This window comes from Saccopteryx bilineata, chromosome 12 (assembly GCF_036850765.1).
Source record: "Saccopteryx bilineata isolate mSacBil1 chromosome 12, mSacBil1_pri_phased_curated, whole genome shotgun sequence".
NCBI classification, from domain to species: Eukaryota; Metazoa; Chordata; class Mammalia; order Chiroptera; family Emballonuridae; genus Saccopteryx; species Saccopteryx bilineata.
The window spans coordinates 14,203,263-14,217,404 of record NC_089501.1 but is presented as its reverse complement, the minus strand read 5'-3'; the positions used below and the strand labels follow the sequence as shown (position 1 = coordinate 14,217,404).

The 14,142-nt window shown below is 42.2% G+C and overlaps 1 protein-coding gene across 8 annotated transcripts in view; it reads right to left on the bottom strand.

The window, feature by feature from the left end:
- The window catches only part of DCBLD1 (discoidin, CUB and LCCL domain containing 1), an 85,486-nt gene that overhangs the window by 10,484 nt on the left and 60,860 nt on the right, over positions 1-14,142 (bottom strand). For 2 of the 8 annotated variants that reach the window (XR_010727660.1, XR_010727661.1), the window contains exons 10-20: positions 13,851-13,998; positions 13,656-13,763; positions 11,384-11,468; positions 11,096-11,145; positions 9,989-10,108; positions 6,626-7,194; positions 4,901-5,173; positions 4,362-4,438; positions 2,528-2,647; positions 1,311-1,526; positions 256-391 (exon numbers count right to left, since the gene is read on the bottom strand). Coding sequence is in view for 1 of the 8 variants with exons in the window: in XM_066248012.1 (XP_066104109.1) it covers positions 6,689-7,194; positions 9,989-10,108; positions 11,096-11,145; positions 11,384-11,468; positions 13,656-13,763; positions 13,851-13,998 (1,017 nt within the window). In the remaining 7 variants the exon portion in view is untranslated. Of the gene's footprint in view, positions 1-255; positions 392-504; positions 782-1,310; positions 1,527-2,527; positions 2,648-4,361; positions 4,439-4,900; positions 5,174-5,397; positions 7,195-9,988; positions 10,109-11,095; positions 11,146-11,383; positions 11,469-13,655; positions 13,764-13,850; positions 13,999-14,142 lie in introns of those variants that run through there. The other 6 variants (XR_010727662.1, XR_010727664.1, XR_010727665.1 and 3 more) reach the window with 6 other exon arrangements.

The following is a 14,142-nucleotide window of genomic DNA, read 5'->3' as shown; positions in this document are numbered from 1 at the left end:
TGGGAAAAAATGACAAAATAGATAAACTTCTGGAAAAATAACCATGAAAAGATAGAGTCAAGGCACGTATAAAATAAGAAATGAGGTAAAAACAGCCATCAGAGCAGAGGAAACTAAAAGGATAATAGACTATTTTGCTCAATTATTTATGAATAAATGTAAGATAATATAATTTTATCAAAACTAAAATTTAAAAATTTAAACAAATTTCCATTAAAAAAATGATCAGAGTGTTACCCCCTCCCACCACATTACCACAATATCCAGTTGCACGGACCAACACTATCAACCCTTTTTTAAAAGCCGGTAATTCCAATGCCGAGCATGAGAAAACTTGAAAATGTTGAAAACTTCTGAATTGTTTTTGTCAAGCTAATAACACCTGAGAAGACTGACACAAAGAAAGAAAATTACAGACCTATCTCACAAAAGAATAGTAATGCAAAAATCTTAAAATGTTATCAACGTGAGTTCAGCAGCACTTAATTTTTATTTTTTATTTTTTTCAGCAGCACTTTAATGAACTCATCCATTATCACCAAATGTTTAATATTGGGACATATAATGATGTTAGTAATCATATGGCTGGGTGCAGGGGTCCCCAAACTTTTTACACAGGGGGCCAGTTCACTGTCCCTCAGACCGTTGGGGGACCGCCACATACAGTGCTCCTCTCACTGACCACCAGTGAAAGAGGTGCCCCTTTCCAGAAGTGCGGCGGGAGCTGTATAAGTGATTTCAGGGGGCCACATGCGTCTCGCGGGCTGTAGTTTGGGGATGCCTGGAAGGGAAAAAATTATTTGCTTCTAATTCCATAGATGCTGAAAAAGCATTGGTCAAAATTCAACACCTGTTCCTAATGAGGAAAAACAAGGGGCTAAATGGATGCTTTCTTAACATAATAACATATACTTCCACATAATCTTGGTCCCAAAGCCAGCATCATTCTTAATAGGGAGATATTAGGTGCGTTTAATATGGCACTAGAAATATTGACAATGGAATTAAGTGCATATATAATATATTGTAAAGGAGATTGTACCAGCACTATTTATGGATATTAAGATCACGTTCTCAAAATCTAAAAGAATAAACTAAAAACTTACTAGAAACAATAAGGAAATATATACTGCTCACAAAAATTAGGGCATATTTTATAGTTTCATATTCATTTTGAAATATCCCCTAATTTTTGTGAGCAATATAATAAAGGAACAGCATATAAAATCAAACAAGAAGAAAAGATATCTTAATTTAAAATTTTAAATTTAAATAACATATAAAACAGGTAGTAGCGACATGGTACTTACCATGGGTCAGGCGCTGTTCTAGTGGTTTTACATGTATAAACCCTTGTGATCACCACTACAGCCTGATGAGGTATATACCATTATCTCCATTTGTAAATAGGAAATGGAGTCATAGAGGTAAAATAACACTTCCTTGATCACAACCAGAGCAGAATTTGACTCCAGCTCATGAGTCCCAGGATCCATGCATTTTTCCCGACTAGGGCCAGAGTGGTTCTAGATATATAAAAGGAGAGGCATAGGACCATTTGCAATGTTAACAATAAAAAAAAATGCCTCAGCATAAATTAGAACATGTGTAGTATTTATATGAAACCATTAAAAATGCCCTGAAATAATGCACAAGAAAGACTGAACAAATGGAAGGGGCTACTATGTTTTGTGTACATGTATAACTATATAATAAAAAAATAAAATTTACACTAGAAAAAAATGAATGGGAGACAAGGCATATGAAAATTATAAACTCAGGTCACTCTTGGGAGAAAGAGGACAGGTAATCAAAAGCTCCTGGGAAATTCAGGGAGAATTCCTTACACTCGAGAGAGAGCTGAACAAGTTTATAGGCCGAGAGAAGGCTGAGATGCCTGTCAAGAGGGAGAAGACGAAGATAAGGAAAGAGGGGACAACTGGAGCCAAATCTGAAACGCGGAGAAGGCAGTGGGAACCGAAAGGCACGGTGAGGTTTGCAGACCCCTTTTCCACTGACACAGAGGGAAGGGGGAAAGAATTGGAGTGGACGCAGCTTTTTGTAGGAAGAGGGATGAACGGACATTCGCAGGCCCTGATTTTAATGACTTTACCAGGTGAAGAAGGTGGCATTCTCAGTAGAGGGAACTGTGGAGAGTGGCATTGCTTTGGAATAGTTAGCAGTCAAACATAAGTAAAAGGGTTGAGGGGCAGTGGGCCCCAGGTAAACTGGAAACTAGGAGTTTGTAAGAGCCCCGGTGTGAATAGTTATACATGTCCTCCTGTTTCCAGGAGGGGGTATAGAGAAAGTATCCTGGGGGGTGGGGGGAACTTACATATTATATTTGGGGCCTCAATGTTTGGCGTTGCTGGAAGGACAATGGAGTGAAAACGCTGGGAGAAAACAGTGCAAGTGACAGATGGGGATGGAATACAATTGTAAAAGTTTAACAACCAGAGGAAAATAACGGGACTCAGGCATTAAATATCTTAATGAGATCTATAAATAAGGAGGATAAAAAGCTTACTAAGTAGGAGGTATCAGAAGACGAGCCGGTTCTGAGCAGAGACAGGATTGCTGAGATGTTGGAGCTGGAGCTCTTGCTGTACCCGAGAGGATGGAAGTGGAGTAAATGGAATGGAGATCACTAGAGGTAAAAATAAATAAAGTCACCATGTCAGACGCCGAATTCTCCAACATGAGTTCAGGGGAAGTAGTATTGGGGATAAAGGGGGGAACTGAGAATTTTTCAGAGTTCATAATGATGAATCCTAAAATTCCAGAAGCACAGTCCTAAGTTGTATGAATACAAACAAATTCACAGCCGAAGATATAGTATAGTAAAATTGCAGAGCAAAAATCTTTCAAGACTGTAGGGCAGTGGTTTTCAACATTTTTATACTTGGGGTCCAGTGAGAACAGAATTATTTCAGGGACAGCTAAGGCAGAAATCACTCTGAGCATAAGGTCATTGGGCCTATAATCTTCATACAACATCAAGATGGCTAACTCGTGTGCAGACCCGCACGAAATTTCTGGCAGACCAGTCTGCAGGTCACGGGTTGAAAAACATTGCTCTAGGGGAATTTTTTTCCCAGAACACAGAGACCAGGAAAGATACCTGCAGTGTGAGATAAGACCTGTAGTGGGCCGTGAATGTGGCGCTGGGGGTTCAAGGCGAGCGCTGGGTAACTGGATGGGCTGTGTTTGGGGCAGGACTGTAATCAACCCAACTTCCCATTAGTGGAATGCAACTGCTCCCAGGCCCTGGCCAGAGCCTAGGCATGCTCTCTCAACTTCAGTAAGTACAGAGCAAATGCTGCTGCCAGAACTTTAGCAATGGTTGGGTGTATGAATGAACACAAGAGAAGCATTCTGAAAATAGTGAGGCCAATTTGGACTGCTGAACTGATGTATTTATGAAAGTTTGTCCATAGTGTCTAAAGCCGTGCCCAAAATACAAATGTGATTTCACTCTCGAAGAATCCAAAGCAAGTGTAATAAACAAAACAATCTCTCACATCCTTTCTAGATGTTTTCTAGGCTATTATAAATACTAATAAAAGTTTTAATAATAGTAGTAAACCCTAGAGCAGGGGTCGGGAAGCTTTTTGGCTGAGAGAGCCATGAATGCCACATATATTAAAATATAATTCCATGAGAGCCATACAACGACCCGTGTACCTTACGCATTATCCAACAAAAATTTGGTGTTGTCCCGGAGGACAGCTGTGATTGGCTCCAGCCACCCGCAACCATGAACATGAGCGGTAGGAAATGAATGGATTGTAATACATGAGAATGTTTTATATTTTTAACGTTATTATTATTTTTATTAAAGATTTGTCTGCGAGCCAGATGTAGCCATCAAAAGAGCCACATCTGGCTCGCGAGCCGTAAGTTCCCGACCCCTGCCCTAGAGCAAAGTTTCAGCTGCCTCTGTGATCTGTGTAAATGTCAGAGCAGAGGGGTTTCCATCACAACTGGAAGATGTGACAGAAAGCAAAGCAATCTTTGTCTCCCAACAGAATCTGATAACGAAGAAACCAGAAATTTGGAATGATCTCATTCTTGCATTGTCGTATGTGCTAATGTTGCGAAACACCAAGAAAGACGTAGTCTTTTTTCTGCTCTTATCATTTTGTTTTAGGCTTGGCTGTGTAGGGTCTCTTAGACCTTCCCACTCACCCACTCTGATCTACACAGCAAGGCCACCCTGCAGAAGTGCTGCCCCAAACCAAAGTCTTGTTCTCCCCTTTCTGTCATGATTAAGATCATGAGCACAGGGAAGAAATGTGATGGGTGGAAACGGCTCCCTTATCTATTCTTATGGACTAATATTTTAATGTTGAAGTACTCACCTGGGAGGGGCGGGGTAGGACCTATTGTAGAACAGACACTTTGTAAGTGTTGTCCCAGTAGATTGTCATCTGTAAGCCTTGGAGGAAGACATATTAACAACATTTTTACACATGAGGAAACTGGGATTCAGGGTTATAAAATGGCAGACTGAATATACAAATGGATAATGGTCATACTATCAATATATATAAAAATATAACTCTGATTGCCAGCCTACAGCAATAGATGCAAGAAACCCACCCATTATTGACAGTAGCCAGCCTAGAAAGTCATTATGCTATAAATCAGACCTCTACGAAGTCAGACCACTATTTCCGGTAACAATCCAGGAAGCCAAACAATAACACCTGTAATAATCAACCTCAAATCTTTAGGATTTGATTACTAACTGTTAGCTTCCCTAATCTTTGTTTCACTTCTAACTTAGGACCAACCAGAGAAAACAAGATATGCTCCCCTCCCCAATTATCAGAAGGTCCACTTCTAGTTAACCCCTCCATGAGTTTCCCCAGGCCAACAGCCTCCCAAAAGGGCATACCTGAAGCTTCCCCTTTCCCACTCTAAAGCCTTTCCATTCCTCTGCTGCCTTTCAGTCTCTCTCTGCCAAATTGCAAATGATGGCGGATGATTCCACTGCTACGGCAAGGTCTTGAATAGCCTCTGCTTGTTCTCAAGTGGTTGGTCTTCACTTCTTCCCACAATAACTGGCCCATCCTTCAGCTATTGTGTCGCATATCAGGATCTGGAACCAAGACCCATCTGCCCCCAAGTCCATGCTTCTTCCACTGTACCACCTGTCCTTTTATGGAGCCTGAGCCGCAAGCAGACACCAGTGAGAAGCACAGGCATTTATTAGTGTGCATACAAAACCATGTAAAGGCCACAAAGTATCATTATCCTCTACAATAACCAACAGATAGTCTGTGACTGTCCAGCATCCTCACTATTTTAATATTTATACTTTTCACAGAAAGTTATAATCATACAAGTAAGATTATAATACATTGTTTGGAGAAAGGATTTTTTTGGTCCACATTTTCTATTGAACAAACAAACTACCAAACACATGTTTTCCTCTTTGGCAAAGAGGTTAAATCCCCCACAGTGAATTCACAAAGCAAACTCAGGTAAAACCCACTGAGCATGAGGTACAGCTAAGGTGTGAGCTGATCTGGATTTATAGACACATACTGGAGGGGGAAAGTGTGCTTACAAAATCAGTTCAGCTCCCAACAATCAGTAGAAACAGCTCTCCTTAGATTTAGATTTAGTCACTTTTGTAAGAACACACTTCAAATAACTATTTTTGTGTTTCAGAGTACAATGAGCTATTGCTGGAGAAAGTCATGAAAAGTGTGGGCGTTTGACCTCAGCACTATTTTTAATCTGAGGCACAAAAGCGTGGGACCCAGGGATTCAGGCTGTAACTGCTGTGCCACCTCCGTTCAGTTTGTTGGGACAGCAGTTTTGGTTGCAGTGAGGTCTCAGCATTTGGCTCTGCAGAGAGTTTGAAAAGGTGGATTTGTGTGGGGAAGCCACACAGTCCTGGCCAGGTCTGACGTGAGGAAGAAGCAAAGCCTGATGAGGCCAGTTCCTCAGGAACTCAGGGACCCGGTCCCGCCGCAGGCAGGGCGGCGAGGGCCCTGCTCGTGCGTGCCCTGACGGGCCTCCGCACATTCCCACTGACGTTGCTGAGGTGGCTGAGTGCATGTGCTTTTCTAATCTACAATCATAATCGCTAACAACCACCCTGGTGTGCTTTTCATGCTTCAAGTAATTTCATTCCTTCCAGAAGAATGTTAAAAATGCTTTTAGTTCTAGTTATCAAAGGAACGGAAATGGGCCACAATAACAACAAGATTAAGTTTAAACAGACTTGCTGCCAACGCAGCATCGGAGAAAAGATATTTAACAAGTGATCAGACTAATACTATATATACGATTTTGCAACAGCTGCATTCTCCCACTGAACCTCTTTGCAGAACTAAAAAACTTTTAAGTTACTTTAATTCTTGTTAAATACAACTCTGTACAGACTGCACACTTTACACCAAAGCAGCTCAATATCACAGTTAGAGAAATGAAAATGCCACCTAAAATTGTTTCATTTTTCTAGCCCAACAACACCCAACAGACTCTTGCCCTAAGGGTCAGAACAAAACCAGCTGCACAACTTTGTAAACAGTATGAGAGGTGGTCTCTAGGATTCCACCGCAGGATCCTATTCAATCACACGCACACGCACACGCACACGCGCACACACCTGAACCCAGTGCCGCACGCAGCCCCACGCTCAGTGCCACAGCGGGCTGCTCTCACGTTCTGCTCACAGAAGAGCGGTCACGGCCGTCTGCTGCAGGGGTTTGAGGCAGTCTCGGGGTGCCGAGTAGGCATCGTCCTCCCGGCGCCGGGAGCCGGGCTCCGCACACTCACCGGCTGAGCAGCCGCCGGCTTTGGGCTGGTCGTAGCCCGGGCCCGGGAGCACGGGGCTCTGCGGCGTTTGATAGCCCCGGTCGGCGGCGCCGGCTGCAGCGGTAGCGGCGGAGAAGCTGCCGGAAGACAGTGAGTGCCTGTGCGCCGGCACGCGGTAGCCGCCCCGCGCCGAGAAGGTGTGCGCGCGGGCCAGGGGCCGCTCCACGATGGGCGTGGCGTACTCGGGCTCGGCGCTGGTCAGAGGCAGCGCGTACTCGTGGCTGCGGGCGTGCGGGCGGCGGTAGTGGCCGCTGGTCTCGGCGCTCTCCCCAGCCTCGCTGGCCTCAGTGTCCATGGGCCGGAAGGTGGAGCCCTTCCTCGTGACTGTCCCGGTGCCAATCATGAGAGGCTGCTGGTAATCTGAAATAAAAAACGCAGAAGTCACATCATTTGTGTGACACACGGGTACACGGAGCAGTTTGTAGAGAAGGGTGTTCTGCTCAACCAACTCTCCGCTGAGTGCCTAAAGTGCACCAGCACGAGAAAGACCACAGTACCAAAGGCAAAGATTATCACACTCGGAGGCTGACACACCACACACCTGTACCGAGAAGCCAGCAGTCACAGGAAACAAGAGACAGAGATCACGTTTAACACTGGCTGTGTGGGCAAAAATAGTTCACGGAGCCCCTAAACTAGCTGTTGAAATGCCAAATTTTGGAATTGGGCAGAGAGTCATTTAACAACCTTATAAGCACCATGAAAATAGAGTTTGATTTGGCCAGAGTATGAGGGATATGAAGTGTTTTAATAGACTATAAAGACAAAAATAGTAGATTGGGAATTAATGATAATAATAAAACCCACATTTCTTGAGTCATTATTCCATGACAGGCAACATTCTAAGATATTAAGCTATCAATTATTAAAACCTCAAAGAAAAAAAAAAGAGAAAGAAAAGTACAACGAAGTAGGAACTATTGTTTTATTTTTACAAACGGAAAACTGACACAGAGATTCAGACTTTTCCAGAGCACACAACTGTCAGCCGGTGGAGCTGGAACTGGAGCACATGGCCCAAGTGTGCACTGTTGACCATTATTAGCTTGAGCTTGAGAAGCACCAAGTGTGTTGCTAGGAAGTTTGATTTAATTCTGAAGAAACCTACTGAGGATTCCAAATTAGAGACTGGCACAGTTAGTGGTAACTCTGTAGGTGGACTGAAGAACGACAAAACAACAATAACAGCAAACAAACAAACGAGAAGTAAAAAGCAAAGAGAAATGAAACATAGAAATCACAAACTAGGGAACTGGCACCAGCCTAGGGAAGGCCATGCTTCGGAGACGGGACTCAGAGATAAGTATTACCAATAATGTGGGAGTGGGAGGCGGAAAGAAGGTGTCGAACCCTTCCCCGGTGAAGCCCGGAAGACCCGGATGCATAGTTGGGAAGACACTTCGAAGAACAATGCACAGAGTACTGTGGGGAGGTTTCAGAACAATAGGTTTTTCTTTTTGTTTGTTTGTTTTTTGTATTTTTCTGAAGCTGGAAACGGGGAGAGACAGTCAGACTCCCGCATGCGCCCGACCGGGATCCACCCGGCACGCCCACCAGGGGCGACGCTCTGCCCACCAGGGGGCGATGCTCTGCCCCTCCAGGGCGTCGCTCTGCCGCGACCAGAGCCACTCTAGCACCTGGGGCAGAGGCCAAGGAGCCATCCTCAGTGCCCCGGGCCATCTTTGCTCCAATGGAGCCTTAGCTGCAGGAGGGGAAGAGAGAGACAGAGAGGAAGGGAGGGGGTGGAGAAGCAAATGGGCGCTTCTCCTATGTGCCCTGGCCGGGAATAGAACCCGGGTCCCCCGCATGCCAGGCCGAAGCTCTACCGCCGAGCCAACCGGCCAGGGCAGAACAATAGGTTTGATTTTGGACACCCTGAAGAACACCTGCAGGTGGAGATGTCCAGCAGGTGAGGATTCGTGACTTAGGACCAGGAGGAGTTTGAATGTGAGCAGCTGAGCAGACAAATCCACAAGGGCTCTGCAGGGAGCTCTGGAGTGCAGACTGCTTAGCGAGGAGACTGCAGCTGCGTGAAGGCAAGAGCAGGACCTGGGCCTGGCACATTTAGGATTCTGAGAAGGATGACGCAGGGAGGGAGGAGGAGAGACTGCCCTGGAAGCTGAAGTAGAATGAAAGGATGGAGAGGACAGATGAGGGGTTTTCCCCTCTCCTGGCTCGCACCCATTAATAGAACTTGAATTTTCAATGGAAAGGAACAAAAAAGATGGATTTTGGTTGGAGAGATGTTCTCTTTGCTACTGAAGCATCTCAGGCCACCTCTCCACTGGCATTTCTCTGACTTTGACATATAAATGCACCACCTAGGAACTTCTGCCTTTCTTGCAAGCTCCCAGATGCTGCTGGTGCTGCTGGTCCTCAGAACACACATGGAGAAGTAAGAAGCTAGAGCATGCCACTACGCAGAGTGTGCTCTGTGGATGCCCCATATCTGAACTATCTGTGACAAGTCTGCAGAGACATGAGTACACAAATTGAGGGCAAGTGTTTAGAAACTTACAACAATCTGACAGAGAAATTTTATTCCCCTTGAGTCTAATAAAAAATTAAGAGCTTTGTGTTTTATATGTCTTTTTAAAAACTTCATTATTCCTACTAATTTATATTGTATTTTATAAAAGTATTAGTCCTGGATGGATTAGGAATTTTTCAAAAAAGCAAAAAATGGACCTTTCCCGCAGATAGTTTGAGAAACTTGACTCTGGATGATGGCTTATCAGGGACACTGAGGCCATTCGAACACTGGACAGACTTTTTAATCTCCTCTCTCCTCTTCCTCAAAGTCAGGAGCTGTACTTGGTCCATCTTTCTAGTCCTTCTTTCCTAGTGTCTTAATAATCTTAGTAACAAAATCAGGTTAGCTAAGAGATGAACCAGATTTAAGTGGCACTTCAGAGCCATACTTTGGGTGTCATTATAGCCCTACTGGTGCACGAGTTTTGGCCAAATGGGCCTTTTGAGAAAGACCTCAGTGTCAGTTTGAATCTCTGTACAGAGTGCAGAAAGAAACCTTCACTCATTACTGATTTATAGGACCTCACTAAACAACAGGATTTTGGTCTTATTTCTCTTCAGTCTTCCCTCTCCCACGAGTGACCCCTCCTTCTTAGCACTGTCACAGAGGCTCGATACTTACCGGCCATATCACTTGTGATGAGATCTAACTTTTGAGTCATCTCCTTTTCATTGTCATAGCTGATGGTAAACTCAGCTGACTGATGTCTGGCAAAGGGGTATTTAATCTGTTTCCAACAGTCTGGAAGAAAGAGAACAGGAAAGAAGTATTGTCTTAGAAGTATAACACAGAGTCTCTACTGCTCCATGGCATGTTCTTCGTGAGCCACAGGTCAGGCTCCCTTCTGCTGGGTAACCTGGTGATAAATTCAAGGGCATAGTGCTTCGTGTGTGTGTGTGTGTGTGTGTGTGTGTGTGTGTGTGTGTGGTAGAAGCAGCATGCTGAGGTTGTTATAACCACAGCAAACACTATCCCAACTATGTTTTCCACTGTGCCTTTAAAATGTATTTGTGTACCCATCAGGTCCTGGACTCTCCCTGTGCTAGACCACCTGGCCGTGGCTTTCCACAGCTTTTATGACCCAGAAGAATCAACACAGCTGGCTGCTTAGACCCTGGGGTGTCCCAAGCTGCTCCTGTCTGCTGCCCTCTCTCTGGACCGCTGTTGATGCATTGCTTGGGCATCGTGTGTCCTAAGGATTCTCTGAAACCTGAACATGAGCCCTGCCTAGTCCTTCCCCTACTTTCCCAGAGAGGAAAATACAATGGAAGCCTGCAGATGCTGAGTGCTGGACAATGTTAAGTTCACAGATGGGGCTTTTATAATTTCTTGATGACAGGTAATGTGTTGGCCTAAACTCCAGTGGCAAAAAAAAAAAAAAAGAAAGAAAAGAAAAGAAAAAAGAAGGAAGGAAGGAAGGAAGGAAGGAAGGAAGGAAGGAAGGAAGGAAGGAAGAAAGAAAGAAAAAGAAAGAAAGAAAGAAAGAAAGAAAGAAAGAAAGAAAGAAAAATGGGTGTTAATAAATGATGGGATGATTTTGAACAAAACTCTCTGAAAACTCGGAATTAAAAAGATAGGATAAAACATATTCCTCCCTTATAAATTTGCTAACTTAGAGGCTATATATTTTCTTTTTTATTTTATTTTAAAAGGCCAAATATTGCATTTAAACAGCAGATCCTGTCCCTCAAAGACAGAATAAAATTGTAGACGGAGATTTCAACCAACCTGTTTTCTGAGCTTTAGCAGATGCATAAAGATTTCCTTTCTTCTTTCTCCTATTAAGACAATAAATCCAATTGAAAAGATTTCTCAATGAAAAGAACTGTTTATAAAATAATACAGTACTTGATACTTTCTACTTCTGTCCAGCTTGCTTGTAAAATATAAGTTAACATTTCATCTTAGAGGAAGTAATGTTGCTTTTCTACAGATGAACATCTGAAGAGTTAACTTTTTGGTTTTGTGATTGTGTACAGAATTAGAGAAGCAATTTAAAAATGTAAAGTCACGTACTTTATAAAGGCTGCAGAGATTCCCATTCCAGCGATCAGCAGGGCAAGGAGCACCAGTGGGATAGCAACCATTGTGGCGTTGACTCCTGAGAGTGGAGTAAGCATCGCATTACAACAGAAGTGACCTGCAGTCACGTTTCGTTATCTAACACTCAACCTGGATTTGAAAGGTCTTCAAAGGATTAATATTATATATGGGAAAATGAACACACACATGACATTTACTGACATTGGAAAACGAAAAGACAGAATTCAAAATTCTGGCTAAGGTTTAGGAAAATAAAATTTATTCCCACCCCGCTTCCAAAGGCAGCTTTCTTTTTTTAATAATTAAATTTTTTTTTCAGTTATGGTTGACATACAATATTATATTAGTTTCATATGTAAAACATAGCGATTAGACATTTATATAACTTACAAAGTGATCACCCCAGTAAGTCTAGTTGCATCTAACACCATCCACAGTTACTCCGATATAATTGACTATATTCTCTGTGCTGTACTTTACATCCCCTGACTGGCAATTGTACACCTTAATCCCGTCCCCCTTTTCACCCATGCCCAGTCTCCCTCCCACCTGCAACCAGCAATGTATTCTCTATATCTATGAGTTTATTTCCGTTTTGCTTGTTTGCTTATTTTGTTTTTTTTTTTAGACTCCACATATAAGTGAAATTATATGGTACTTGTCTTTCAATGTCTGATTTATTTCATTTAGTATAATATCTTCTAGGACAATCCATGTTCTGGCAATTGGCAAGATTTCATTCCAAATGCCAGTTTTCAACATTCTTCAGGGATTAACATTTATTCTGAGCTGTTGCTTGGACCCTATTAGACTCCAAAAGTCAGAATTGAGGGGGAAGGTGTAAAGCTGTCCCACCAGCCAGGAGCTATTGAGACAGGTAAAGAATTTCAGCGGTGTGGAGCTCTTTGCTTGGCTGAAGCAGCCAGTTACTCCCTGACAGTGGGTGGGTTTGGACCTGGACAATAACAGAAGTCTGGGGAGCCTGGGCTTCTCATTACGAGAGCTTCGGAGCTGTGGAGTGAACGGAAATCCAGCCCGATGACCTCAAACGGCATTTCCACCCTGCTGCATGAAACAGCAGGCCATGTCTTCCTACAACTCTTACTGCTTTAAAAAGGGAGGCCGCTTCACTGGACACTACAGCAGGCCCCAAGCTTGTAGAAATGATACAAACTAAAGGAGAAATATTTGTTCTTCACCCTCTTTATCTGTGATCCCTGGGAAGAAAATATAGAGACAACCAGAAATAGAATAGTGTAGTTCATGAAAAGAAAGGATAAGGAACTTAGAAAGTAACAAAACTTATATAAATATTTGTGGTGTTACGTATAAAAGTGGAAATTTGGGGAACATTTAATAACTTAAACATCTAACAACAAGGGAATGGATAATTAAATAATGGTATATCCACAGGAAAAATATTATAAAGATATTAATAATTTTTAAACTATTTAATATTGAAAAATGCTCATAATACAAGTGAAAAATATATGCTGCCAAACAGAATATATGGAATGTTACCATTTTGTCTCAAAGTTATAATGATAATTGATTGGATACAGTGGAATTTGGAGATTATCCATGCATGCTGATTTATGGCATTTATATGTATACTAGTTATATTTCTCTAACCTTTCCAAATTTTATAAAATCAATATACAAGGTATTTTATATTCTGAAAAAATAAATGTACTTTTGATGTTCATTATTTGAATAAATTATACACTTATATGTTCAGAATTTAAAAGTATATAAAGGTATGGAATGGAATATCTATCTCCTGCCTATTTCTCCTCCACAGAAAGAAAGATTATGTTTCCTGCCATTGTTCTGGAAATACTAGAATGAATATATATATATTATATATATATATATAATTTTACACACATATTAGAGTGTTAAATAAACTGTTTTATACTTTACTTATTCATTTAAATTGTCAATTTATCTCAGAGAGTTTTCTAGAGTACTAACACATTCTTTTGTGATGGCTGAAGAATATTTTATTACATGGATGTGCTATTATTTTTCCATAAAATATTTGCTTAGTGTTCCAAGGGCAAAGACTCTTTCTTTCTACTTACAATACTGCAATATATAGTTGTAGACATACATCACACCTCTGAACCATCTACTTCCAGACGTGTATATGACAGAGAAAACAACTTCTATTGACACTACTGTGATATTGGTTGCAGTTATCAGTTATACTCCTGAGGAAATCACACAACAATAAGTGCTCTACCTGTGGGCATTTCTTTAGAAGGGACGATTTTTGTGATCGTCTCATCTTCTCTTTTAGTTGAATCGACAGAATTTGAATTGGTTCGGCGCCGTACCAATGAATCGTTACCTGAGATAGAAGAGATATTGGAAAAAGTACATTAGTGAAAGGAGATGACCAGAACTAAATTATTAACTGACTCGCCCTGAATCTTACCTTGTGTAATTTGGCAACCAATGAGCTCCACTTTTAAGGCAATCCTCTGATGCCACGTTTGGGGGACTACCCGCACGTATCTGGCCACGATGGGAGGGATGAAATTGTTTGTCACTGGATCCCGAAAATTAAAGTTGCCCCGAAACACCTGTGGAAACAGGTAACTTTAACCTGAAGGTTCTATCAGTTAGTTTCGAGGTTTTTGAGAACTCATTTATACCTGATTACATACACCAAACTGGGAATTCTATGTTTGTTGCATTTGTAGACACCCTTGAAAGCCAAGATACAA